We start from the raw sequence: 26,761 nt of genomic DNA, 5'->3' as shown, positions 1-26,761 counted from the left end.
GCCTCATCGTGTGCGAGCCGAAGTGCGGTTGGGTTCGTTAAGTGGCGAGACTTCGTGCGACGAACGACGAACGGCAAACGGCAAAGCGACGCGAGCAGTTCAGTTCAATCCTGTGACTCGAGTGCGAAGCACGCGTTTTTGATTTATGTTCGTGGGGGAGCTGTCAAGAGTGTTGTCAAGTGCTGAAAGTTCTGTGTCTGTTCTGTGTGTTTCCTCGAACAGTGTTGCGACGCGCTTAACCCATAAGCCGCTGCCTGCTGCCTGCTAAAAGCCTAATGTGTGGGCTTTTTTTGTGTCGGGTTCTTGGAGTTGCTTAATGGCGCCGAACCGTGCGTGTTAATGGCCAGTTAATGGCTGGGTGATTAAGGTGCAATAAACATATGCATAATTCAGCCAACCAAAAAAACCAACAAGAGCGAACCAAACGTCGTCGAGAACAACAACAAAAAAAGCGGTAATCAAATCGTGTTAATTCCATCAATCTAACAACTGTCATTGGAAACAGAAACAAATACAAACAACAAGCACACAAGGAAAAGCACTTTGCAACTTTTTGTGCATGTAACAAGCTAAAGCAAAACATTTGATCTAGCCACACCCAGGACTAGTACGACTAGGACTAGTGCGTGGGGGGTGCGTGGGGATGCTGCAAAGTCGAATCCCAATCCCAGTCCGAATCTGAATCTGAAACCCAAACCAAAGTGGTGAAAGTGCTAAGCCGCAAAACAACAAGATAAATTACTTGGGCCTCCGTCGTTGTCGCATATTTCGTTATCTAAACCAAATCAACAACAACAACCAACAACAACCAACAACAACAATAACAATTGTATCTGTGCGATTCAGCGAGTGTCGTGTTGCGTGTCGTAATCGTTGCATACTTTGAGGCGCTCGCCGATGCGCACATGGCGTATGATTTATGCGCTTGTTGTTCTTGGTGCTGCTGCTGCTGCTGTGAAACAAGTTGGAGAACAGCAAATTAGTTTAAAAGCAAAACAAGCAAATTGAATTTACAGTAAAACAAAAGCACACACAAAATAACAAAAAAAACAAAGTTTTACACGCGCCACAAAAAATAAAAGAAAATAAAAAAAAAAGACAAGCAAAGTTACGTGAGTAAGAGAAAAGAAATCTTGAAAACAAATTAACTGCTGAGCGGGCACTAAAAAGCGCCAAAAGGAAGTTCACGCGAATAGGATATAGATATCGAAATCTATATATATACACAAGTATATACATTTAAAAAGATACACGCTACTCGACTCATCTTGTTATTGGTCCCGTGTGAGCGCTTAGCTTACTCCGCAGCTGGAGCGTTTTCTGGCAGGACTCTTGTTGCTCTTTCAAACGCTGACTCTAATTGGACGAGCAGCAACAACAACAGTAACAAAGATATCATATAAAAGACCACAGCGAATTACGCGCTTAAGTGAGGACTGACAACAACTACAACGATCATAACAATAAAGTGGGGCTAACAAGACCCCGGGAAAAATACCGAAAATAAAAATAAAAATACAAAAACGAGCAAAATGTTGTTTGCCCGCCCAGCAGCGAGAATGTCCAGAGCCAATTTCGGATTACTCAACTGGCTCATCAGTTGGCTGCTGTTGATGCTGCTTAAAGGTGAGTGCGCGCTTTTTAATTAAATAATCCAATTTATTTTCATTTAATTTCTAATTAAATTTAATTTGTTTGCCACCGACCACCGCTGTCATCGCCCCTCTATCAACCCCTACTTTTGGTCTCTCAATACATTGTTCAAGCCGGCGGGCTCTAATTGCTCTGCTCTGCGTTTTGTTTTTGTCGCTTTGAATTTCTCATCTAATTTCCGGCTGGCACAATAAAGGCTGAGACTGAAGCTGAGGCTGAGGCAAAGGCGTATGGCGTGTGGCGTGTGGGGGCGTGGCGTCAAAGGAAAACTGCGCTGCGAATGTTTCACAATTGAAATTCTTTAAATTTTGCTGACAGGAATTTCAATTTCGAGACAAAAGTTTCATTGTCATTCGCTTTCCTCGCTTTGCCTGGGAAAAAGGGAATAACTGACGAAAAGCGAAAGCGAAAGCGAAAGGAGGCCAAGACTTTTATATACAATGTTGAGATGTTGTTCGTTTTGCTTATTTGATGACTGTGTCAATCCATTCGCAGTCGCAGTCGCAATCACAATCGCTAGCTAATTGCGTTTAAATTGCTTGAAGCCTTGAAGTAGGCAACACAAAATTTGTTTAAAGCCAACTTTTTGTGGGCGTGTCGAACTCTGCCTAGCTAACGGCGTTTTGTATTCTGTTTGCTCATTTATGCATGTGTGGCAAGGTCACAGTAACAGCAACAACAACAACCACAACAACAACAACAACCACAACAAGAACAACATCAACCAGCTAAACACTTGTAGCCCTTAGTCCTTCGCATACTTCTCTGCTGCTGATGGCATCTCCATATGTCTGTCTGCCACGCCAACTTTTCAAACACACACACACACACACACACACTGCCACACACCCTCACACACACACACACACTCGCACTTTCTGCAACACTGACATAAAATTTCATTTTCAATTCATTCTCAACATTCGGCGCTCGCTCGTCTCTCTGTGCAAAAAAAGAAGCGTAAAAAGTGAAAAAAATAAAAAACGTAAAAACGTAAAAAACACACACAACACACACACTCGCCCACACACACATGCAGACAGCAAACAAAAATCCACACACGATGACAAACTAACGAGCAGAAAGCACTCGTAAATGCAGCGGTTGCCTTGGCTGCAGTTCATCTTGTTGTTGTTGCTGCTCCACTTTTTTGTTGTTGCTGCAACTGCATCAGTTGTTGGTGTTGTTGTTGCTGTTGCTGTTGTTGTTATACCCAAACCCATTTGGTTGTGGAAGGGTTTATTCAGTTTTTGTGGCTAAAAAATTAAAAACACAAATTTTTTTTGCGCACACTAAAAAAACAAAATATTCTCTCTTTTGCACGTTGATAAAGTTGTTGGATTTAGGATATGCTCGAAACTTGCAAAGAGTATGTGTGTGTGTCCTGGCAATGCCCGAAATGAAAAGCAGAAATTATATTCTATTATTGCGCAGACAGAATGTCCTTCAAACTAAACGTAAACGTGCATAAGCCTGAGATTAAAACCCACAACAAAGAAAGCTCCTCAAGTGTGGAGGTGTTGTACGAGTTCTTTTGGAACTATTAAACAATTTGAAATTCTCACAGCATAAATCCCAGTTAAGAATATTTTATTTCATAATACACTCTAATTTGCATACTTAGAAATATAAATAAAACTTTAAGCTTAGTAAACACTATTTGTTTATAGGTTATATGTTAACTTTCTGTTGGAATTGCATTAAAAATTCTTGCTTTTACTTCAATCCGAAAACTTATAATCCTAAAGGATTATTAATTCAATAAAATTTTCGGTATAATAATGGTATGAATAAAGAAAACTGTTTATAATATTTAAACATAATAGTGTATTTTTTTATAGTGTAAAACTATTTAATTTTATGTGGGAAATTTTTGAAAATAATTTATTATTATAAAAATGGTTCAGCAATCTTTTACAAAATGCTGTTGAATATTTAAGTTATTTAGGAATTTAATATAAACAATATTTAAGTAAAGTTAAATGGAAATTTAATAGAATAATAAAAGCAATATAATATACATGATAATTTAGAAATAAATATAGATAAAAGTTTGATAAATTTTAGTAAAATGTATCAGAAAAAAAACAAATAAAACACTATTTTTAACATAAATTAAATTTGCTGAATTAAAATATTAATTTTTTTTAATGTAGTAGATAATAATACCCCAAAAAGAATACAAACTATTTGTAGTAACTGTGTGAAACATAAAATTTTTTTGTATCTTTTTATTATGATTTTACAATAATGCAGTTTGAGTGCATAAAAGTTTTTGCGGCGCAATATCAAACGATTTTTGGATTTGTTTATTTTAAACAATCGTTAGCGAAAGTAGCATTATTAGCTTGCAAATTGTTAAATCGTGGGATTTGTTATTTTAAACCACATGCTGACAAAGCAATTGTTGATGTTGAATCATTTTTTGCTAACAATTTTTATTTGCTTAGTTAACTATTTGTTTGCCATGACATTATCAAAATATAACTTGTATTCTTATGCGTTGATGATTATCAAAATACATATTAATATTTATAAAAACTAGGTATAAAATACTATTATATTTATTTTTAATGTAGACTAACAATAAGGTATAATAATGAAATAAATAATAAGAACATTTTAGCAAATTTTAACAAAATACTGTTGCATATTATTGCAATAATAAAAACTATATTTATTAGCTTAGAAAAAGAGCATTTGAAACGTGTGCTAACTATATAGTTATTTCAAAGTGTTGGTATTACGAAATTTGTTTGATGTTGTTCAGGGACTTGGTTGTAGTTGTTGTTGCTGTTTTGTTGTTGTTGTTGTTGTGGTTGCAGTTGACATCTGCTATGGTTGGGAGCAGTTGGCAGCTTTTGTTTGTTGCAACCACAGATGGACTCATTCACTCATTTCCAGGCACAGCACGCAGCATACAGCTAGTGACTAAAAGCCAAACACTTTACAGGCAGTTCACACACACACACAGCCATGCACAAAAGCACACACACACACACACAGATAGATATATAACCTAGTGCAATAAGTTTGCTGATGCAATTTGCTGTCAGCAGCCGCGGGACGTCATTGCCTAAATGCATTTCATCAACATTTTCATTTCACATTTTTCCGCTTTCAGCTTTTGCACTTCTCTATGTCTCTCTGTCTGTGTCTGTGTGTGTGTCTGTGTCTCTCCTATTCTCAGTTCTCTTAGTTCTCCGTTTTGTCTTCGACTGCGTGGAATTGTGTTCTGCCTGCTTTGTAATTTCCAAATGAAATGCTTTCCAAATGCAATTTTCTGCTGCAAATTGTTGCAACATTCGCCGTTTACCTTCAGCTCCATCTCCAACTATGTCTCTTCATCTATCACTCTATCTATTTCTGATTCTCTTACTCTGTGTGTGTGCATTTCATTTTGCTAAAAGCTACTTGTCGTTGCGAAATAAAAGGCAAATAGAAATTACTCTGCAGCTTAAGTCATTCGCAATTGAAAGATTCCCAAAGCGAATAGTCAGTCAAGTAAAAAACATGCGGAAAATCATTTAATAATTTCTCAACAAAATGCAGTTTTTAGCATTGTGTTTCATAAAAATAAAAAGGCTTTAAGCTTTTTGTTATACATAAATTGAAATATGGTTTTGTGCAGTTTTACTTTAACTTATCAAAAATGATGCATAAAATTTGGCAAAGTTTTTAGTTGAATTGCAAAGCAGCTTAACTTCTTTCTTTTAATAATTTTTAAGTGAATTCTGAACTAATCACTTAAGCTGCAATAATATTTGCTTTGTCATTTGTGATTTAACTTTTTTTCAAGTGTCTGAAGTATCAATGAAAATAATCTCAGACAGGAAATAATACACTTTTATGGCAAATTGTGCAAAGAATTAAATTCAAATTAAATACTTTGTTTTTAAACAAATGTTTGTTGAAGACAATTTTGTTTTTTTGAATATTTATTGAAGTTAAATTTTGAGACGAATTTCAGTAATTTCTTTCACATTTTTAATGATTTTTTTTTTTTTATATATTCTGTTTATTTTCAATCTATCCAATTGATAATAAGTAAATGTTAGGATGGGTAAATACAGAAGGTTTTACATTTATGGGGAATGATTTTTTTAGTGCTAAATTTTTACTTCTGACAAATTTATGAATATCTTTTAGACTATGTTTATTTTGAAATCAATTGGCATTTTCTTCTATAATTTAATAGCTTCAAAAAGTTTTAACTTAATGCGGTTTAGTTTCGTAGACATCGTAAGAAACTGTTAACTTTTTTACTTATAATATTCTATGTATATATTTTAGTCTTGGTTAAAACGATTTTGTATCTCGGAAAAGAAAATGATTTTAATAAAGCAAGATTTTAATAAAAAAGGTGATTTTGAATATTGAATAGTTTTGTTCAAAGAAATTTTATAGAAACTTAATTGGCATATTTGTTCATAGAGTTTGATTTCCAATTTGAATAGTAAGTGTTTTTGGTCATGACTTTCTTTAGAAGATATTTTAGCTTTAGTTAATTCAAACGTCTGCTGATTGCGATTTTGGGGGCATGAGATGAATTAACAAGCGCTGCAAACGAACTCAATTAATAAAAGGAAAGCTAGCTAGCTAGCTGTCCGAATTGTTGGTTGCAATTGCAGGTGAAAATGGGAAATGGTAAATGGGAAATGAGAAATGTCCCTGGTTGCACACAGAACGACAGCGACAGCGATGGCGATGGCGATGGCGATGGCGACGGCGTTGCCAATGCCATTTTCCAGTTTGTCAGGTGACATTGACGCATGTTGAATAAGTCAAACTGTTGTGGTGCAACCGCACAGGCACAGGCTCACATATGAGTTGCGAGTGTGTGTGTGCGTGTGTGTGTGTGACCAGTTTGAATGTGCAACACGAGGCAACGCAACGCAATGGAACTCAACGCAGCTCAGCGCATGTGGCAAGCTCAAAGCAACTGTCGCAAAACCACAGCGCGAAGGTTGGTCGAGTGCCACAACTGCTCGCCATATACAAACGCAAATACAAATTGTGTGCCACACTCACACACATAAACAATACTACACACACACACACGCACACGTGAAAATATTTCGTTAGCAAAATAGAAAGCGAAGGGCGACTACAAAAAAAAGCATATGCAAACCTTTCCTCTTTCCTGTTTGAACTTGCTGCCTTTCATTTTTTTTTCAGAGAGAGTATTTGCATTTCAATAAATAAAAGTGTGTTTGCGTGTGTGTGTGTGTGTGTTGCAAGTTGCTAAAGTCTGTGTATGTGTGTGTGTGTGTTGGATTCAATAATGAATTCATAAAAGTTGCGTTTTGCTTGCATTGTTTATTATTAAATATATTTACACTTGCGGGTTTCCCTCTTGCATTTTTATGTGTTTATTTAGTGAGAGAACGCGCGACGAGAAATATGCGACGGATGCGGTTAAATGTAAATTGCTGTTATTTGCACAGCTGTTCGCCATTTAACAACAAACAAATTGCTGCATTGTTGTTGTTGTTGGTATTCTTTTAGCTGTCGGGCAGTTTAAACATTTTTGCAAATATTTTCACATCAAAAGCAAAAGTAAGCACACAAAAAGCGCCGCGGCTTTGTTGCACTTGTCGTGATTTACGATTCCGACTCCAACTCCAACTCCCAACAACAACAAACAACAATAAAGCCTTTTTTAATGCACATGCAATACGCTTTTGATCTCTTTATGAATTAATAAAAACAACACACCGATCAAGTGCAAAAGCACACACATTTGAGTATAAAAAATTATGCGCAAACTATTCACAGCTATCGAGAAACGATATAAATTTATTGAATTGAAAACAAACAAACTCAATTCATTCATTCATTCAGTTCTCAACAATACGATTGACATAATTTAACGCATAATTGCGTGAAAATGCATGAGGTTATTATGTCAATTATTGTCGGAACAATTAATTGTTTCAATAAGACACACACCAAAAAGTATTGTCTAGTGCTTTAGGTATTTCAATTAATTAATTTAAGCACGCAAAAAATAATTGTTAAACGAATGAATTGCATATTTCTTGTTAAATCATTTTGTGTTCAATTGTAGTTTATTCAGAAAATTGACCCTTTTTATACATATATAACAGAGAATCTTTTGTTATCATGATGACAGAAAAAAGTTTTAAGAATGGAACAAAAATAAAGAGCGGAAAGGATACAACTTAAATTGGTCATTTCTACATTAACAAATTCGTTTAAAAGATAAAACAGTTAACAGCTTTTCAGATATAGAAGAAAGCTATTGTCGATTTTACTCGACTGTGAGATTGCCCGTTTTGAATGAAATCAAAACAGTGCGATGTTTTGTTTAAAGTATACCAAATTACTGACTTTATTTGGTATATTTACACAATACTCTATTCAAACAATACCATATAGTGCAAAATATTTCAGATTATCAGCAAAAGCAATTAAGACCCCACTGCAGTGGGCATAAATTGCCATACTTTTCTTTCTTTAATAACTTTATCCAATGGCAACCGAAGTTTCAGGAATCATAAAAAACTAAAGTTATTATTGTAAAATTCGAGAAATAGCTTCAAAATTTAAAACTAACTTGGTGTGCGTGCAAACATAACAAGAACAAAATTATATCTCTAAATGATCTCTAAATGATAAGGAATATATATGTATACTTAATAGGGTCGGAGATGCCTCCTTCTGTCTTGCAAATACATTTTCTAGAGGCACAAAGTTACCTACCCTTGGGTAGCGGGTATAAAAATATAAATAAAAATATGCATATGGGTAATTCCATGATGGAGACTCTTTACATTGAAAATAACATAAACTGAATCAATTTTAAAAATAAGAAAAGGTTATTTTTATAGCTCTAGATAAGTACTTTAATTAGAGCTAAGAATGGTTTTTGAATTTTCTTTCTGTTTTGTTTTCTGTTCTGATAATTGCAAAAATTAACAAAACCAGCAAAACCATAAAATGTACGAATTTATATATTTTATCGTAAAACAGAACAAGTTCCTAAAATCAATCTTAGCTCTAAATATAGTGCTTATCTAGAGCTTTAAGAATAACATTCACTTATTTTTAAAATTGTTTCAGTTTATGTTATTTTCACTGCAGTGTACGGTAAAAAGTCTCGCACGGGACAAATTCCGTCATGGAATTACCCATATATAAATGAGTTATACAATTTTTAACTAAAAAAATCAATTTCTTAATGAACAACAAGTTTCATTAATGGAATTACAAATTGTTAAATACAGGTTTAGCTCAGACACATTATTAGGTACTTAACATACTTTTGACTGATAGAATAAATAACTACTTATACTTAACTCTCATTCAAAAATAAACTTAGAGTATATTCAGTATTTATTATGTGTCTGCAAAAGCTTTGTCTAGACACTCAGTTGCTTGACCCACAAAGTTGGCCAACTAATTACCGCAGACAATAATAATAATAATGATCTAGTAAATTATGCGTTAATACTCAATTTCAATTTCAATTCGAATTCCATTTCAATTTCGCATTGGAATGCAAGTTTACTGCCGCTCACATGCTAATCTGGGCCATCTCGTTGACAGACAGTTAAACATGCTCATATCCAATCAAGTATCTAATGCATATGCTTTACCAGCTGCCTCCCTGCCTCCCTTCCCCCACTTCCCTTTCTCCCACTTGGAAGTGTGCGTGTGAAAGGCAGGCAGAAAAATGGAACAGAATGAAGTACAAGGCGTTTGTCCCGGGGGTGCGCAACTTGATGAAATGCCAAAGCAAACTTATGGCCCAAAGGCATTGGCAATTAGAGTGAAGAGTGAAGAGGCGGCAAAAGGGAGCGAGATGCCGAGGTGGCGACTTGACTGGTGTCAGACTGATGAATGGAGCGCGACGACCGCTTAGACATGGACATGAGCATGGAACATGGACACGGACACGCATGTGGCAAGCGACGTGCGGCATGCGGCATGAGGCGTGCGGCACGCACAAAAATATCAGCGTCAAATCGATGAGGCAGCAGTAACGAACGCGCCGCAAAGTATGCAAAGCAGAAAACAAACAGGCAGAAAGAAGCAGAAGCAGAAGCAGAAGCGTAGAAGTTTTGAAGTGTGTGTGCACAGTTGCTCGCAAGTAGATTCAAGTATTGCCTACAGGCGAAGGTTATTCACATCGCACCACACTTTCCTCGAAGATTCAAGGAGCGAACGTGGGCGACTGTTGCGACTTGCCACCTGCCTGGGGGGCATCTTTAAAAGGTTGTCGTTGCCGTCGTTGAGTCGTTGTTGTCGATTTAAGCAGAACAGCATATGGAACTGGAGATGCTGCTGAAAAATGTATGCGACGTGCTCGTTCAAATAAAAAAGCTGCCAATGATGTAACATATCCTCAAGTAGACAGCTTGAAGTCTATCTTTTGCATATTCATCGAGTCATACTCTAGGTAACTACACATCGTTCGACTAATTTATGAATTTGTTTGCGCTTTATGCGGAGACTTCAATGAGCCGGTTTTTCCTCCTGCTGATTTTATGACTAAAGTTTCCTTCTATGTTTTTCTTTTTTTTTTTTTTTTTTTGTTGAGCAGCCTTTGCTTTGGTTTAGCAAAAAATTTATTGAGCTGTCGCTTGTCTCTTTGTGCTTAAGTTTCGCCTTTCGTGTTTTTTTTTTGTTTTCTTCGCTCTGTAGCCGCAACATTTCGCAACACTTATGGATTTGACATTTATATGACAGTTGGATTTTTGTGTATGCGCACAAGACGCAATATGCCAAGCCATGTGGGTTGGAAGTCTGTTATACTTGTATGCATCTTATAATACTCATACTCTTTGCCCTTTTTTTTGTGTGTGCTGTGACTAGCAAAACTTGAATAAAAATGTTGCGTTTTTTTTGTAAGAATTTATGAAGTTATAAAATGTGAATGCTTCCTCTGCTTTAAGTATATAACTTCCTGACTATTTTAATTAAATACATTATAAATAGTTTGTAAGTTATTTCATTCATTCAATTCTTTAGCTATGCTGAAAATTTCATGACAATACCTTGTTAATCGCAAGAGTTAGGCAAAACTTTAACAGCTGCAAACTTCATTGTTTAACTGCAGCTGGAAAATAAAACTGCCGTTAAATGTAATAAACATAATCAGTTTATGACTCAATCCATTTACAGCGTATTTGCCAGTCGAGCATTTGCCAATTCCCAAAAGTGATGCGCTCGTGTTTGTTTTATTTTTCTTCCGCTTTTCTATTTTTTGCTTGGCTTGGCGAAACGTGCGCGCTTACAAGGACTAAAGCAACTGAAATTGTTTTTTATTTTGCCACAACTGTACGCACACACACACATATACAGTATATAAAGATTTATGTGTGTGTGTGTGTGTAGTCTTTTTGAGGCATTTGGCACAATTTTGTTATGCTTATCGCATTTCAGTCACGTAACTGACATTGTTGTTGCTCTCTTTATGTTGTTGCTCAAAGAAATTTATGCATTTGATTTCAACTAATTTTCAACGGCATAAATATAATTAAATTCATGCACGTTCCAACTTGCGTCTCATTGCCATTGTCTCGAGGCTTCAGCAAATTAGATGCTATCATAAATTGGGCTCGTTCAACAGCGCAAAAAGAAATGTCTGCAGACTATTAAAAAACGCTTTGGCATCGAGCGCAGCTGCTGCTCGACTGGCTGCGAAAGCCTGGCTGAAATGTTTAAGCCTTTACCTAAAGTGCCAACATACAAGTCGTAAAACGATGTGCGCGACGCTTCTGTGTTTCAGGCTTGTAAGTAGTTTGGACCAAGGAGCAGCGGCAGCCAAAAAGGAGTCAGAGGCGAGGCACATAAACCAGTTGCGCGACTCTAAATCTTGTAGGCCTCAATGATTTTGTAGCAATACAAGCTCATTTTGCGTTTTATTAACACGCACACACAGCAGCAGAGGCGACACACACAGACAGCGAGAGATGTGTTGGAGAGAGGGGGGGGAGGGTAAGCAGCTCTTTCGCTTTTTGTTGCATACCTCAAGGCGTGCCAGTAACCTACATAGATGGAAGACGCTTTACAGTTTTTGAGCCATTTGCTTGCCTTGTCTTTTGCCTGAGCCGTTTTATTAAAAATTCCACAAACACACAGCTAGAGAGAGATGGAGAAAGAGGCAGTTAGAAAGAGACAGAGAGAGAGAGAGAGAGCGAGTGTTGTTTAAGCATGTTTAAGGCAACCAACTAGCAGGAAACAACAACGCGCTGAAGCAATTGTTGCTGGTGTTCCTCTGTTGTTGCCACTGTGTTGCTGCTGTAGCACTTTTATTGCTTTGTCATTCCTACATATTTCACAACAACAACAACAACACACACACACAGTCAGACAACACACACCACACAACAAACATACACACACACACTTGTATAGTCAGAGAGCAGGCGGCATCTCTAGCAAAGCCTTTGAGTTGCCGCATTGCTGCTATTTCTATCCTGTAGCAAAGCGCACTCGCATTACAGGGTATGCTGCGGCTTAAGCTCCAAATTTATGCACATTTACATTTGGTTTAGATACCCATTACAGTGTGTCAGAGACTATGTTTAGGGCTTTACTTAGATTTCTTGTTACGATTTACGACCGTTTTTTGACTGTGAATTCAATTCCATTCTTTTGTGTTTTTGCTGCTTTCACAGGGTATGCGCTTAATATTAAATGTATTGTATAGCATTTTTGCTATTTTCTTTTTGCTTAAACCTTGATTTGTGCAGTGCATAAATGTAGTCTAATAATATGATACTATTTTGTAAAGGAAAACTGAATAAATATGATCTAATGTTGTGAGCTTAGTTCAGGTTCTTTTTAAAGTAAAGTGCTCGATTTTTGTTTTGAGATCTGACTTAATATAATCAAGAAATAATAAATCAAGTTTTTACTGAATTGAACTGTAAAAATATATATTTGAAATTATATTCAAAATTATATAATATGTAATCAAAATAAGCAAAATTATTGCTTATGCCTGCCATTTTTTGGTGCTAGAAAATCCTTCAAAAAGTGTAACTTAAATTGGTAGCTTTCCTTTTCCCATAACATAACATTACTTACAGGGTATCTCGCCATCTTGCCTGCCATTTTTTTTTTTTTTGTATATATTTACTTTTTAAAGATTTTTCATTTGATGTTTATTGAATTGCTGCGCTCAAAACTCATAGGGTATCTCACAATTCACTCAATTGCAATTGCTATCCAACCTTAGTTATTGTTGTTGACGCGAATGCTGTTTTTGTTGTTGCTACTGTTGTGTTGTGTTGTGTTTGTTGTATTATCAACAACGAAGGCGGTGTGGCGCCTAAAGGGCTGCCACATTTCTCATGCGCTCGCTCGCGCGTGTCATATTTATTTATTTCGTCTTGGGATGTTTGTATGCCACACAGTTTGCCATTGTGTTGATGTGTCATTCTCTCTATCTCTGCGTGAGTGTGTGTGAGTGTGTGTGAGTGTGGGTGTGTGTGTGCGGCCAACACGTTTTTCATTTCCCCGTTTGTCGGCATCCGCACAGTTTATTTTGTATGCTTTGATATGCAAAATCTGCCAGTCGCTCGCTTATGCAACACACAATTACAGACTCTGCCACAAGCTTTTGGCTTGTCTCCACCTCTCTTTCCGTTTCCCCCACCTTTAAAAGGCTCTTCGTTGGCGCCTGTTGCCTAAGCCTATGGCTAATTTAACAATTGATTAGACAGCCGTTCAACAGTTAACGGCCAGCAGGCAACGAACAAGCAACGGCCAAAAGTCAATTAGTCGATCGTTTATCAAAATGTGGCTACAATTAACATTTATGGCTGCAGTTGCAGCGGGTCGTGTGACACTTTTATGGCCATGTTTAACAATTATGAGCCTGTTTTTTGCGTCGTTTATATTGAGGCTGTGGCTGTGCCACATTTGGTTCAATGAACTCGCATTGCTTTAATTTTTGTGGTGTTTTTTGCGAACCGTGTAAAAACAAAAAAACACGGCGCCGTCGAAAAATGCAACAGCAGCAGCAAAAAGGAGAAGCTGCAGGCTGCAAGCGTTGTCAGGCGGCTGCTGTGCCTGGCATGCGGCCAACAACAACAGCAACAACGACCAGAACAACCGCTACAATTGGTTGGGCGCTGCAAAAACAGCAGAAAGCAATTAAACTTTGCCATTTTGTATTTGCACGGAAAGCGATTAAAGTTGTTGTAAGAGACAAAAATGCGCCTTGCCTGCCCTTAAAACCGAAGGCAGCACGTTTTTTGCAACTCTTTCGTTCGCTTGTTTTTCGACTGATACTTGAGCTAGTGCCAGCATGCTTAAAATGTGCTTAATAATGCTTTTTCTATTTGCTGTCAATGCGTTTTGTATTTACACTGTGCGCGCAAAAGTAGGCAACAGAATTTGTCGGAACTTTTTCCAACGCTGCGCCGCAAAGTAGGCAACACATTTTTGCAAATCGTTTTGCAAACTCTTCTTCTTTGTTTATTTCTGCTGTGACCATGCTGCCATAGCCATAGTGAACAACACTCTATGCAAAATGTGCTGGCAATTTGATACCTTTCCTTTTTGCTGTATTTTGTATTCAGGCTGTTATGTGGTCGTTGCTGTCGCTGTTGGGTTCAGTGCTTTGTCGTTCAGGTCAGCGTCAGCGTCAGCATCAGCATCAGAGTCAGCGTCATCGCCCATTGACATTCATATTCATGGCTAACGCCGATGGCAGCGACATTTATTGAACTTTTTATACGCTCGCAAAATTTACTTTTATGTTTCGCCTGTTCCCATTCTCGTTTCACGTTCACGTTTTAGTTGTTGCTGTTGTATTTGCTGTGGTTTCTCTCCCATAGACATTTAGCTCGTTTTTTGGGGCTATATCCTCGCCTCGTCGGAGTAATTAAGCCGCCTCAATGGCTGATCAAAATGGCAACGCCGTCCAGAAATTTCGCCTCACTTTGGTCTCTCTGTTTCTCTTCTGTGTTTCCTTCTGTGTGTGTGTATGTGTTTGGGGCGTCAAATGTTTGTTTTGGACACAAAACTTGTCGACTTTTCCCATGAATATTAAGCGGCAGTTCCCTTTTTTCAATCTGTATGTGTGTGTGTGTGTGTGTGAAGTACCGTTATCTGCAGACGCTGTGTTTTGACAGCGCTTTGAATTATCAAAAAAAAAGAAAAAGAAACGAAGCCTTCTCGGCACAAATAGTGTGGAGTGAAGTGCGAGCTGCGGCTTAATTAAGCCAAAAATGTTTGTATTTTATTACTGTATATTGCGCCGTAATTAAAATCGACGAGCCACAGCTGCTGGCCACAGTCAAGGGAAACTGCCGTAGCCGCAGCACAGACAAATATCGGTCAAGTTATTGAAAGTGTCTGCGGTTTTTGCTTGGCTGCCCACGCAGTGATGTCGATGTTGTTGCTTTTGCTGTTTCAGTTACAGTTTCGAGTCTCAGCTTGCTTTTTATGGCCCAAAGCAACAGCTGTGAGTTGTTTTACTCGCACTTCTCCCCCTGCCTCTCCCTCGTCTCATGTAATAAGTAGATATTGAGACTCGTGAGGACCAGCCACAGTCTCGGGGACGGGGCGCAGGTGCTGGCAATCCACTTTGCCTTGAATGGAATAGATATTTGGCTCGGCCATTTTTGATGTTAATTGCAGGACAGCTTAGGCCCGTTCTGCCCGTTCCGTTTCCGTGTCCTTGTCGGACCACTTAAGCTGCTTTTTATGCATCAGAAAGTGCGATCTTAAAGTGAGGACGCACACAATTTGCTGGCGGCGTTTCAATTTGATTGGCGCACAAATTGCTTTACTTTTGTTTAGCATCAAACAAGCAGCAAGCAACAAGCCGCAGGACACAGCGAAGACTCAATCGATGCCCACGCAGATGAGTTAAGAAAAAAATCGAACAAAAATATATTGAAAACACAAGAAAACGACTGCAAAAAGAGCTAAGAGTGACATATGTTAGACGCTCGACATACTCAGCGAGAAATATGAGGCAGACCACTTAAGCTGGCAACTGATTGGCGAAGTGTAAAGCCTTAAGCAGGATTTTGTCAGAAATTGTTCAACTTTTTGATTTAAGATTTTCAATCAATGACAGATTTGAAATTTCTGCTACTGAATAATTTTGTATATAGTATGTACAGACCTATAAATAACTTATTATTAAACTTTTGTTTTACGATTTTCTATCAATGACACATTTGAAATATTTGCTAATGAATTGTTATTTAAACTTTTTATTAGATGCGCAGATCAATAATGAAAATGAAAATGCTATAAGTTGGTTGAGAGTTTTTATTATTTAAAATTTAAAATTTAAGTGACTCTTTCGTGCCCTTCTTCCCTCTTTCTGTTATGCTAATTACAGGGTATGCTAGGCTTAGGGCTGCTGCTTAGCTCGTCCTGTTTCTTATAGATTGCAATAGGAAATTCAATTTAAATTGCGGAGTATTCGACGAGCGTCAAATAGAATTACGCGTGGGCCAAAGTCTAGGGCCAAATAAATTGCGGCATTAAATAAAGTTTGTCATTTAAATTGAAAAATAGGCGCAGTCAGCAAACTGACCCTCTGTTCGCTGCTGTTCTGCTTCGGCTAGTTATCCCTAGAGTAGAGAGGCCCAACAAGGAGCGTGTCGCTGAAAAATTACACAATTTTCAAATACACACACAGTCGGAGACAGAAAGAAAAGACATGGCAACACTTATACACTTACAAATTGTGCACATATGTTAAATTTCACAACAGAGAATGAATTGTGGATGAGTGTGTGAGTGTGTGTGTAGAGGTGGCTGGGGTTCGAGGGGGAAACGACGCCTACGTGTGGACATTAGGAGCTTCAGCAACGAATGGTCACCAAAAACAATCCCCAAGTGGGCTGCTGCTACTGCCTGGGCTCTCATTCTCGCTCCGACTCTGCTCTGTGTGACTCACGCTCCCGAGTGCAATAAGCAAAGCTTAGGCTAAAGCCGACTGAATAGGCAGACGAGGTCTCTGATGTACAACGGGATATTCTGAGCCTACAACAGAGAGATGTAAGATGGGAGCTGGGAGCTGGGACTCGGTTCAACTTTGAGCGACAATCTAAAATAATTTGAGCAATGTTCTGAGTGTGTGTCAACTAAATGGTGTGCGTGTCCTTCTCTCTCTCTCTCCCTTCTCCCTCTTACTCTCTCTCACTGTGCCTTACATACGGCTTACACGTAATGCTTAGGCATTTGGGCCACTGGGGGTCATTGGACTGAGAACTGTGAGGCAAAAGGCAACATTCAGTTGGCAAGTTGTGTGCACGTGTTTCGGTCCCAATCCACAACTCGAGCAGCAGCAGCAGAATGACATCGACCCACTTGGCATAACTCTTATTATTATTAATTTATAGTATGATTTGCTATTCGTAATTAAAAATTCCACTTGCCCAAGCAGTAGTCTCAGTTCGTAGTCTCTTCCTCTTGGGGCTGGGGGCTCAAATTCAGATTTCAGCATAAGCCAAAAGCCCATTTTGCAAATCGTTGTCCAAAATTCATGAGCTAATTGGCTAATTTGGCCAAAAGTGTTAGAAGACAGAGAGAGAGAGAGCGAAATGAATCTCAGCTGCGTTCATACAAAGTCCGAGTAGTTTCGCCCAGTTAAGGGGATTAGAACTGAAATTAACAAGAAAATTACAACTTTTGTGCTGTGAAATTTCGACTGGGTGTTAAAATACTTTTGAGAGCTGCAACAACAACTGTTTAAGCTGTTCGCTGCCATTTCGCCTCTTTGACCCATTTTGTTGTGGCAACGTGTTGTTTTTTTGTTTTTTTTTTTTGGCTCATTGTTGTTGCGTATACTTAATGTGAGCTTGCTGCTAGCGACAAAACTCCTCTCTAAAATTGCTACAATTGCTGTAATTACACGGCAGCCTGACTGCACACACCTCTTGCTGTCTCTTTCGCTCACTCTCTATCTTTCTTTCTTACTCCTCTGCCTTCTTTCGTTGCTATTTGTTTGTATTTTTAACACAAACACACAAACATTTGGGCAACATTCTGCTTGGCTTGGCATTTAATGAGACGAATTGCATGCATTTATTTTGGCCAAGGAAGCGAGAAGAGTGCCAGGGAGGGGAGCAGAAGAAATGCAAAGGAGCGGGAGCAAGGACCTGTTTGGTTTTCCTTTTCGTTCTCAAGCAAAGAGAGAGCGAGACTCTTTTATCAGGTTATTAATTTGATGTGAAGCGACTTCATGGCTCATGCTGGTTGTGTTGCAGTTGCAACTTGCAAGTGGCAAGTAGCTGGCAGCTGCAGCTGCATCTGCAGCTTACATTGCTTATGCTGAAGCCGTTGCACATATCCTTCTGTCAGTGTTGCTGCCATAGTCATCGTCAACGTTGTGGTTGTAATTATTTTTAATTATTTCTGTTGCCAGCCGCAGGTTTGTTGCAGTTGCACGCTGCAGATGCAGTTACAGCTACAGCTACAACTACAGCTTCAGCTACATGCTTCATGCTACATGCTGCAAAGCCTGTAAGCAGTTAATAAGCTGCCTCTTTGCCTTGGCTTTTATGGCAGTTTTGCGGCTGCTGTTGCACGTCGTTGTTTCTGTTTTATGTACGACAAACAATTTGCTTTTGGCTCAACTCTGGCTTTAAAACCAAACGAGAAGTGCTGCAAAAGTTATGCCAATGTTGACAAGTTCATTTGTTCTACAATCTGCCTTTTCTCCTTCTGCTTATGCAGTGCTGCCTCTGTGTGAGATATTAATTATTGAAGTGTAGTTGCTGCCTGCATATTGCAGTTAGTTGCAGTTGGTGATGCATTTCACATTCCCAGTTGTCTATGAGAAGATCTCTTGTGAAAAATAGTGAACAAAGTATTCATAAAATGTCAGGTCAGACAGATTGCCAATTAAGCTACAGCAAAAATATGTCAGAAGTCTTACAACGAATATAAAGAAATGATGTAAATTATTAATATGAAATTTACTAATAAAAGTGTTTTCTTGATTGACAATCAAGGAACTAACTTAAATCTAAACAACCAAGAAAACTACAGTCAAATGTGTTCGACATTGAAATACTATTTTAGATACCCATTTTCAACAAAAACACAAACAAATTAAGATACCAAAAAATACTAATATATACCGAAGGATGCATTCGGTATAACTGTTTTTTTTTTATTTCTCTTCTTATCTATAAACCTAATCGCATCTCGACACATGTGTTCATGCTATAAAAAGAGCGACCCAGAATAATAATATGAATTTAATTAAAATTTACAACTAAACCTGATTGTACTTAAATATTGGAAATCAAGTCATTCTTCAAAGGAAACGAAATTAAATCAAAATAAGAAATAGTATTTAAATTGTTTCGTATGCTATTTGAATGGAAATCTAGAGAAAATTCATTTCAATAATAGATAAGTTGCCGTGGTGTAAATCATTTCTCATTTTCCTTGTTGTCTTTTAAGCTAATCGCTCTCAGATTTGATATGCTACTTTCTGGATTATACAAAATAATTTATCATACACTGACATAATTTAATTTCAATTTCATGCAAAAAGTTTAGCGCAAACCACAAAAAAAAAGCGCAGAGCGACTGACAAAAATCCAATATGAAAACGCAAACCTAATCCCCCGATGGCTTTTAACTGCCACAACTCACTTAATACACAGCAGCATTAATGTGGCTGTTGCTGTTGCTGTTGTTCTTGTTGTTGGGGATGTTGACAGGCGGCAGGCTAAAAGAGCAGTCTGAAGTGAAAAAATGAGTGCGAAAAAGTTTTGCATACTCTGTTCTTTTTTTTTCGCGCGTTGCTTCTTGCAGCGCATTATATATTAATGATACATTTGCCAACACAGAATTTCCTCTTTTTTTTGTTGCCATACTCTGTGTCTGTTGTCTTTCTGCTGGCTGCCACATTTGGTAGCATGAAACACTGCTCTTGCTGTGTGTGTCCGTTTCACTTTGCCTTTCGACTGGCTGCAGCAGTCAGTGGCACATTTTATAATCCACAATGATTGATATACGCGCTGCGGCTACAAAGAACTCTAGAGGAGCGGGACAGGACCTCATATTATGTGCACTCACTTGACGAGCAACAAAAGGCTGCGCCTAAAAGTGTGCACAGCAAAATATCGCCACAGTTAAAATGTCACAGCAAATTCATATTCATTCATTATGTTAAAATCCCCCGAGAACTGCCAGCCAGCCAGCCAAAAAAAGACAAAGCAGCAGAGGTGCCATAAAAAGAACTACACACACACACACACGACACATGTGCATAACGTTGATTGTATGTGGCAGAGTCGAGAGTTGAGCTGAGTTGCGGAAATCTCCCTTTTTTGTATGTGTGTGTGAGTGCCGCATTCATTTTCATTAACCCGTTTCTAGGCCCAGTTTGCCACTTGCCACACACACACATTGCTGCAGCTACCTGCCCCAACTCGCTCCTCGCTTCCCGCTTCCGCTTTCGCTGTCTCTGCTGCTGATGTATCACTTGCCTAAATCTGTGGCGCTGTAAGCAGCATTTTGTTGGTTTTGTTGGGACAGCAACTGTTTGTTTTATTTACCACACTCCATGCAAATGCATATAAGCGAAGGAGAATAAAAACTGCGACAGAGTTTAACTGACTCAAAGATACCATGAAAAAAAGACTTTGAGAGCTAATTTAACTGATAACTTAAAATTGAAATAAGTGTGAACATCAGATCTGTGTTATATTAATATCAAGAGAGAAACTCTCTTGACTTGTCACTATGCACTGATTTCAACTAAAGCTGCATTCCACATTGCTCATACAGAAATTTTATAAGTTATAAAATAAGAATTACTATAGTTTAATTATATTAAATAGAGCTGCAGAATGGTCTTAAAATTACATCCTAACTCCTTTATAACTCAATTTTAAACTCAAATAGCATTTCTCTTGTGTTTTCTGATTAAAACTAAATTTAAACTTGAACTTTATTATGGCCAATAAAATATATTCCAATAATATTATGTTTAAAGTTTAAGAACTGCAAATATTGCTACAAAAAATGTTTTTTTTTTTTGCAGAAGAAGTATAAAAAATACTTCAAGCATTCATAGCCTTCATGGTTCACTTTTAGAGGGTATGCGGTAGGAAATCATATATGTATGAATGTATATCCAAAAGTATATACATATATAGTATATTATATCTGGGGGCTGTATTGCTATTGTTGCTGGGTTTGGTTTGGTTTGGTTTACGGCAAGTGTGTCATGTTACAATTAATTGTTTCGTGTTAAATTTTGTATGAATGTGGGGCGCATGCTTTATGGCTTCGTCTTCTAATTAACAAAAGCAAAAGGAAAATACGTGTCTGTCTGTCTCTCTCAATTTCTCTCTCTCTTCCTTTCGCTCTGTTATTAAGTTTTCGGCCGAGTAATTGTGCCTTTAAAATGGATTTGTTGTGCCAGCAGGACTTAAATAATTGAAATGCAATGAAGCAACGAGATTATTTATGCGACAGCTTGCACAGCTCCAATCAGCATCTATCTATAACTCATCAGTGTGTGAGTGTGTGTGTGTGTGGGTGTCTGTTCGTGTGTGTCAGCTTAAGAACACATTTGCGCAGATAATTGCAGAGTGAAAGGCAAACAAACGACGAAATCAAACGGAGCAAGAGAAAGAGCAAGGAGAAGTGAGGGGAGAACGAGAGCCAATCAAGCGCAAATTTGTAAGCACATTTTGTGTGTATGATGCCTTATGAAAATGTTATTAATTGAGTAAGAACGACAAACAGCCATAGAGTCAGTCAGTCGTTCAGAATCGAAAAGAGAAATCCAAGTACTGAATACATCGAGATGTATGTTGATATTTTCGCGTTCTTAAACAAATAAAAAGTTGATTCAAGAGACGGGGACGTTGCTAATTAACTTTTTGAAGTGAAGCAAACATTTCAAATGTCAATTGTTTGGACTGACAGAAGTTGCAGGTTCTTGTTTTGTTGCCGCCCGCGCACATGGCGTATACGTGATGTGGCAAAAGCAGCGTAAATTTCTTTAATATGCTAATAAACATATGGCATTTCATTAAATACATTAACATAAAAAGCAAACCGTATTAAGCCCAACCGCAGCACACACAAAAATGTAAGTACACACAACAGAGAACGAGAGACAGACAGACTGACAGACGGAGAGACAGATACATAATTTCATTAGCACTTTTGAGTTTCAAGCAAGAAAGTTGCACGAAAATTCGTTTGAAAGAAAAAACGAAGGAAAAACGCCCAAAGCAGCCGCCATCAGAAACGTGCAAGAATTTAATCTGGTTTAATGCTGTTAACAGAACCCCTCAAAAAAAAAGATGAGAGCAGAAAAAATGATGAGAATGAGCAGAGGGAAAGCTGCAGGAAAATCAGGTATTATAAAAGTAATGTAAAGCTTCAAGAGCACTTGTAAGCAGCATATCTGACTTCGTGTTTGTAATACCTGCAGAATTCTGGCATGCAAACTATTGTTATGCTCATTTTTTTGCGAGAGAGAGAGAGAGAGAGTGAAGCAAAGTACTATAGGTATAACAGACTAAGAAATAAAATAAAATTTTATGAATGAAATCTAGTAAATTTGATAGAGAAAAAGTATGCAATAAGTGAGGTGGACAGATTAAAGATTATTTATGAGATTAAAAAGATAATACTTATTAAGAGCTGCAACAACTAAGCAAATAACTCGACAAATAAATTACGCAGAAAGAGGTTGGATAGATATTTTATATATATTTTAAAAATATTTATTGTGGTTGAATATTATAAATAACCCTGTTCGATAAAATACAATTTTAATTTAAAAAGAAAATTCAATAGTATTAATCGCTTGTATTAGTACTTAACAAGTATGAACACTGTGAAATACCAGCTACGCAGTTTGAATAACAGCAAAACAGAGCAGTATTAATTTTAAAATGTACCAAATTTATATATCACAAAAATGCTACAATATAATAAAGGCTATATTTGCTATATTTATAAAGTACTACATTTAAAATATAGCACAGAGTATAAAATATATATCAATATTATATATCAAACAATATGTCAGGCAAAGCCTCTAAGACATGTTTTTGCCCTTAACACAAACAATTCGATAAATGAAAAATTCGGAAATTTTTGCAAATTTTAATTAAGTTATAATATAAATATATAGTTACTAAAAACTGAAAGCGCATTAAAAAAATGTGATTCTCAAGTATTTTTAGTTGCCAATTGAGTTGTTTACCTTTTCATAGAGTATCAACTGTTGCTGCACTATGTTTGTGTGAGTGTGCACATCAATGAGTATGAGTGTGTGTGTGTGTGTGTGTGCGCGTTGAATCGCTTTCACATTTCTGCAGGCTTCACACGGCATTATGCAAATAATAAGCTCTGCCCGACAACACAAGAACCTAACAACAACAACGACAGCACGTACGCAAAAGGGAAAAGCCTCTTTGAACAGCATTTACAGTGGCAAAATAATAATAATAATAAAGAAGGGCAGGGACATTTTCTTCTTCTCAGTCTTCTTCTTCATCATCTTATCCTCGCTGGTGCTTTTGTTGTTGGTGTTGCAACTGTGACACTCACACAGATACATTCTGCGGGTACGCTTTGTGTTTATAATCTGTTAGAGAGAACGACGCATTTGCCACACACTGAGAAAGAGACAGAGATGGAGATGGAGGAGAAAAACGGCGACGCCGTCGAAGAGGAAGAAAAAGGATTTATTTGGATGCTTAACTTGGCTTAGCTGACGGTTTTAAATGTAATTAGTATGCATGTTTGCATTTCGTTAGCGTGCGACCAGCGACTGTGAACTTTTCATTATAAATCACGCTCGCCTGCCTCTCGTTGTTGGTGGCGCTTCTTTCGGCTTCTCTTTGCTTGCCACGTGCTCGCCTTGCCCCCGTGTGTTGCCGCCCAGATGATTGCCGAAAAAATTCATTTAAATAAATTTTTAATTAAACCTTGTTAGCAGCAACAGCAGAAGCAACAACAGCGTAAAGAGAAGAGCGCAAAGAAAAAATTGCACACACACACACACTCATTCTGCAAATGGGCGTGTGGGCGTGGCATGTGCGTTACGTTGCGTTGCGCTGCGGTTGCCGCTTACTTTGACTGATGAAGACTTATGGGAGTCGCGGTTATTGCTGTGGTTGCCAAGGTGCACGACAGCCCAAAGACAACCAGAGTCAGAGTCGCAGTCGCAGTCTGAGTCTGAGTCAGAGTAAAAGTCTTTGTCGTCATCGTCGTTGCCGCCGCACTTGTGGCAATTTGTTTTCGAGTGCTGCGCGTCGCCGACTGTTGCTGCCACCTGATGGGGCATCTAAGCAGTGCTTGTCAGTGACAGCTTGTGCCTGGCCGCGTTACTATCGCAGCCACTTACTTGGAGCACAAACCGCGACGCTGACAAATTCAAAATAATTTCATTTTCTCTTTATTTGCACTCGATTATTCATGGCAAGCGGCAAGTGGCAAGCGGCAAGTGGCAGGTCGCAAGTCACTTTAATTAAATGTACAATTGCCTAGCTGCGAGTTATGATGTGTCGACTAGGAGTCGTTACTCTTAATTTGCCAGCAGCACAAACAGTTATCAATTTTACTTAATAAAATAGCTTGAATAAACAAAAGATGCACTAATAAGTTAATATTACTTAAGAGAATGGTAATTATATGAACATTTGTAATATAAGCATTTAAAATGTAGAGTCTTCAGACATTTTATATAGAAAGATGTGTTATGACTTTTAAATTTTGAAATTCATATTTTGAGAAGAGACAATTTAGAGCTGAATTAAAGACATACATACATATTACTATTATTCAATGTTTAAGAGTACAGAATGATGATGCATTATATTATATTTTATTTTATAACATTTAAAGACATAACACTTTATTACAATACATGAAAGAATATTTACATGTGTCGATGTATCTATCTAATACTAACTAATAAAATTGAACTATTTTTTGATTATTTTATTATTTATTATTAATTATTACATTTATTATAATATATTTGTAAACTAATAAAAGGATTTCATATAATTCTTGTTGGCAAAACATTCATATATTCTTGACAATTTTTTCTATTTATTTTTGATAATTGACTATTTACTCAATAACTCTAGAGGCACTTATTTGAACTAAAATATTGAAACTTTGATGGATAAAAAATTAAGTGGAATGCCTTATCTGTTGCTGTCCAAAACTCACTATAAATATATATATATATTATTCATATTATCTGTAGAATAATAAATATAGAGACTTGTATAAAAAGTTCCAACAATACAAATAAATCATTTACAAGGTTAATGAGCAATTACTTATCAAATGTGCTCGTAAATTTCAACACTATATCTTGGCCAGCTAAAAGCAATAGATACAACCTAATGTATATTAGGCGATACCTTTTCAGTTTTTCATTCGAATCCTTTTAAGTTGAAATTTGCTAGCCTTGCCCTTTTTGGGGTTTTCGTTTGGTTTTTTTTTTGTGCTGTTTGTTGCAATTTGAGGAGTCTTCGGTGTACTCCGTATTTTGTTTGGCTTTTGCTTGTTTTTCAGCTGGTTTTCTGCTGTTTTTGCTATTTGCTTTGCGTCGCATTAATGAATCCGGTTTATTAATGTGCGCTCGTATTTCTTCACTTGATTATACATGTAATTTGCACCCTGTCAGAGTTCTTTTTCCTTCTGCTTCGTCGTAGATCCTTCAGCTTGTTGTTGTGGTTGCTGTTTGTTGCTGTTGCTGTCGCTGTCGTCTTTGGGTTACGTTTCATGATTTCGCATTGTGTCGTGTCCTGTCTGGGGCATGTTTGTCTTCCGCCAGCCTTTTGCTTGGCCACCACCAGCAGCACTCAGTGTAAACAAAAACTCATTTCCACGTTGCGGCACAGTTGTTGTTGTTGCTGTGTGTGTGGCAACCGATGAGTGGACAGTACGGACAACGGGGGCATCATCATCATAAATTAACGACTGCCTCAATTAATGAATGGGCCGCATTAATGAAATGCCAAACAAGCAATGGAAATGTTTTGCTACTTGCCTCCCTTCTTCAGTTGTGCTGAAGGATTCGCATCCTTGGCATGCCGATAAATACGAGCATTTTGTACAACATTCCGTATAAAATTACCACCGGCGCACAGCAAAATTTAAAGCTCAGCACATTTTCCCTAGGCACAGGTAATCAAAATGAAATTTATTTACCCATCAAAGGGGCTTTCTGTGCCGCACACAAATTATTTATAGAAAACTGTTGCGAAAAATCCCAGCAAAATTCTCTAACCAAATTAATAATTATGGTAATTTAATATAGTAGTTGCATTTGGGGAATGTTTCGATTTCATTCACTTTAATGTTCAGTCATTAGTTAGAAGCTTAGCAAAATAGTTGATTTATGTATTGTCTAGAGAGCAATGCAAATAAAGAGAATTTCGAATGAAGTACTTAAATTTCAGCTTGTTATTGAAAGATTTTTAGTGCTTTAACATCATTGCAAACAGCTAAAGCTTATGCACTTCTTAAATAGAGATAGAGATTCATAACTGAATGCCAGCAGAGAAACAAACAGAGGCAGCAGACAGAGGGAAAACGCTGCGTATACTTAATCATTTAAATTGCATCAGAAAGCCAGAGCAAGGAAACTAACCAAATGTATTTAGCCACAAATGCTATGGCATAGAGATTCCGTCCGTTTGCCATAAAAAAGTGCACTGGGAATGGCCGAAAGCAAATGGCCCGAACACGGCGCAAAGAATGGGACTGCAAAGATAAGTAAATCATGCTCTCCACAAAGGAAATGTATTTATATATACACAGAAATATGTATAAAGTTCAACTAGAGAAGCAGCAGAAGCAGCCTTTGCTTGCTGTGTTTTTGGCATTATGCAGTTATATTGTATTAGTCATAAAGCAGCCGCAACACTATGCAGAAAGCGCCTTAAAGTATGCAACACTTAAATGCAAATGAAGAAGAAGAGATGGTGGATGGGGTGAGGGAGGGGAAGGGGAAGAGAAGACCCGCAAGGCCTAAATGCATTTGCTACCGAAAAAGCAGCTCGCCACCGAAAAATAAAAAAAACGAAGCAAAACAAAGTAATTAGTTTTGATGTTCTCACTGTGCCCTCGATGTTGTTGCTGTTGTTGGTGT

The 26,761-nt window shown here is 37.6% G+C and overlaps 1 protein-coding gene across 2 annotated transcripts in view; it reads left to right on the top strand.

Moving 5' to 3' along the window:
• Positions 1-96: 96 nt before the first annotated feature.
• LOC133843053 (zwei Ig domain protein zig-8) overlaps positions 97-26,761 on the top strand; it is a 75,551-nt gene continuing 48,886 nt past the window's right edge. The window contains exon 1 of one of the 2 annotated variants that reach the window (XM_062276410.1): positions 97-1,626. In XM_062276410.1, the coding sequence (XP_062132394.1) occupies positions 1,533-1,626 (94 nt within the window). In that variant the 5' untranslated portion in view covers positions 97-1,532. The remainder of the gene's footprint in view (positions 1,627-26,761) is intronic. The other variant, XM_062276411.1, reaches the window with a different exon arrangement.

This window comes from Drosophila sulfurigaster, chromosome 3, assembly GCF_023558435.1.
Source record: "Drosophila sulfurigaster albostrigata strain 15112-1811.04 chromosome 3, ASM2355843v2, whole genome shotgun sequence".
Classification (NCBI taxonomy): Eukaryota; Metazoa; Arthropoda; class Insecta; order Diptera; family Drosophilidae; genus Drosophila; species Drosophila sulfurigaster.
The sequence above is the reverse complement of the archived record's forward strand: the minus strand, read 5'-3'. Positions and strand labels throughout refer to the sequence as shown.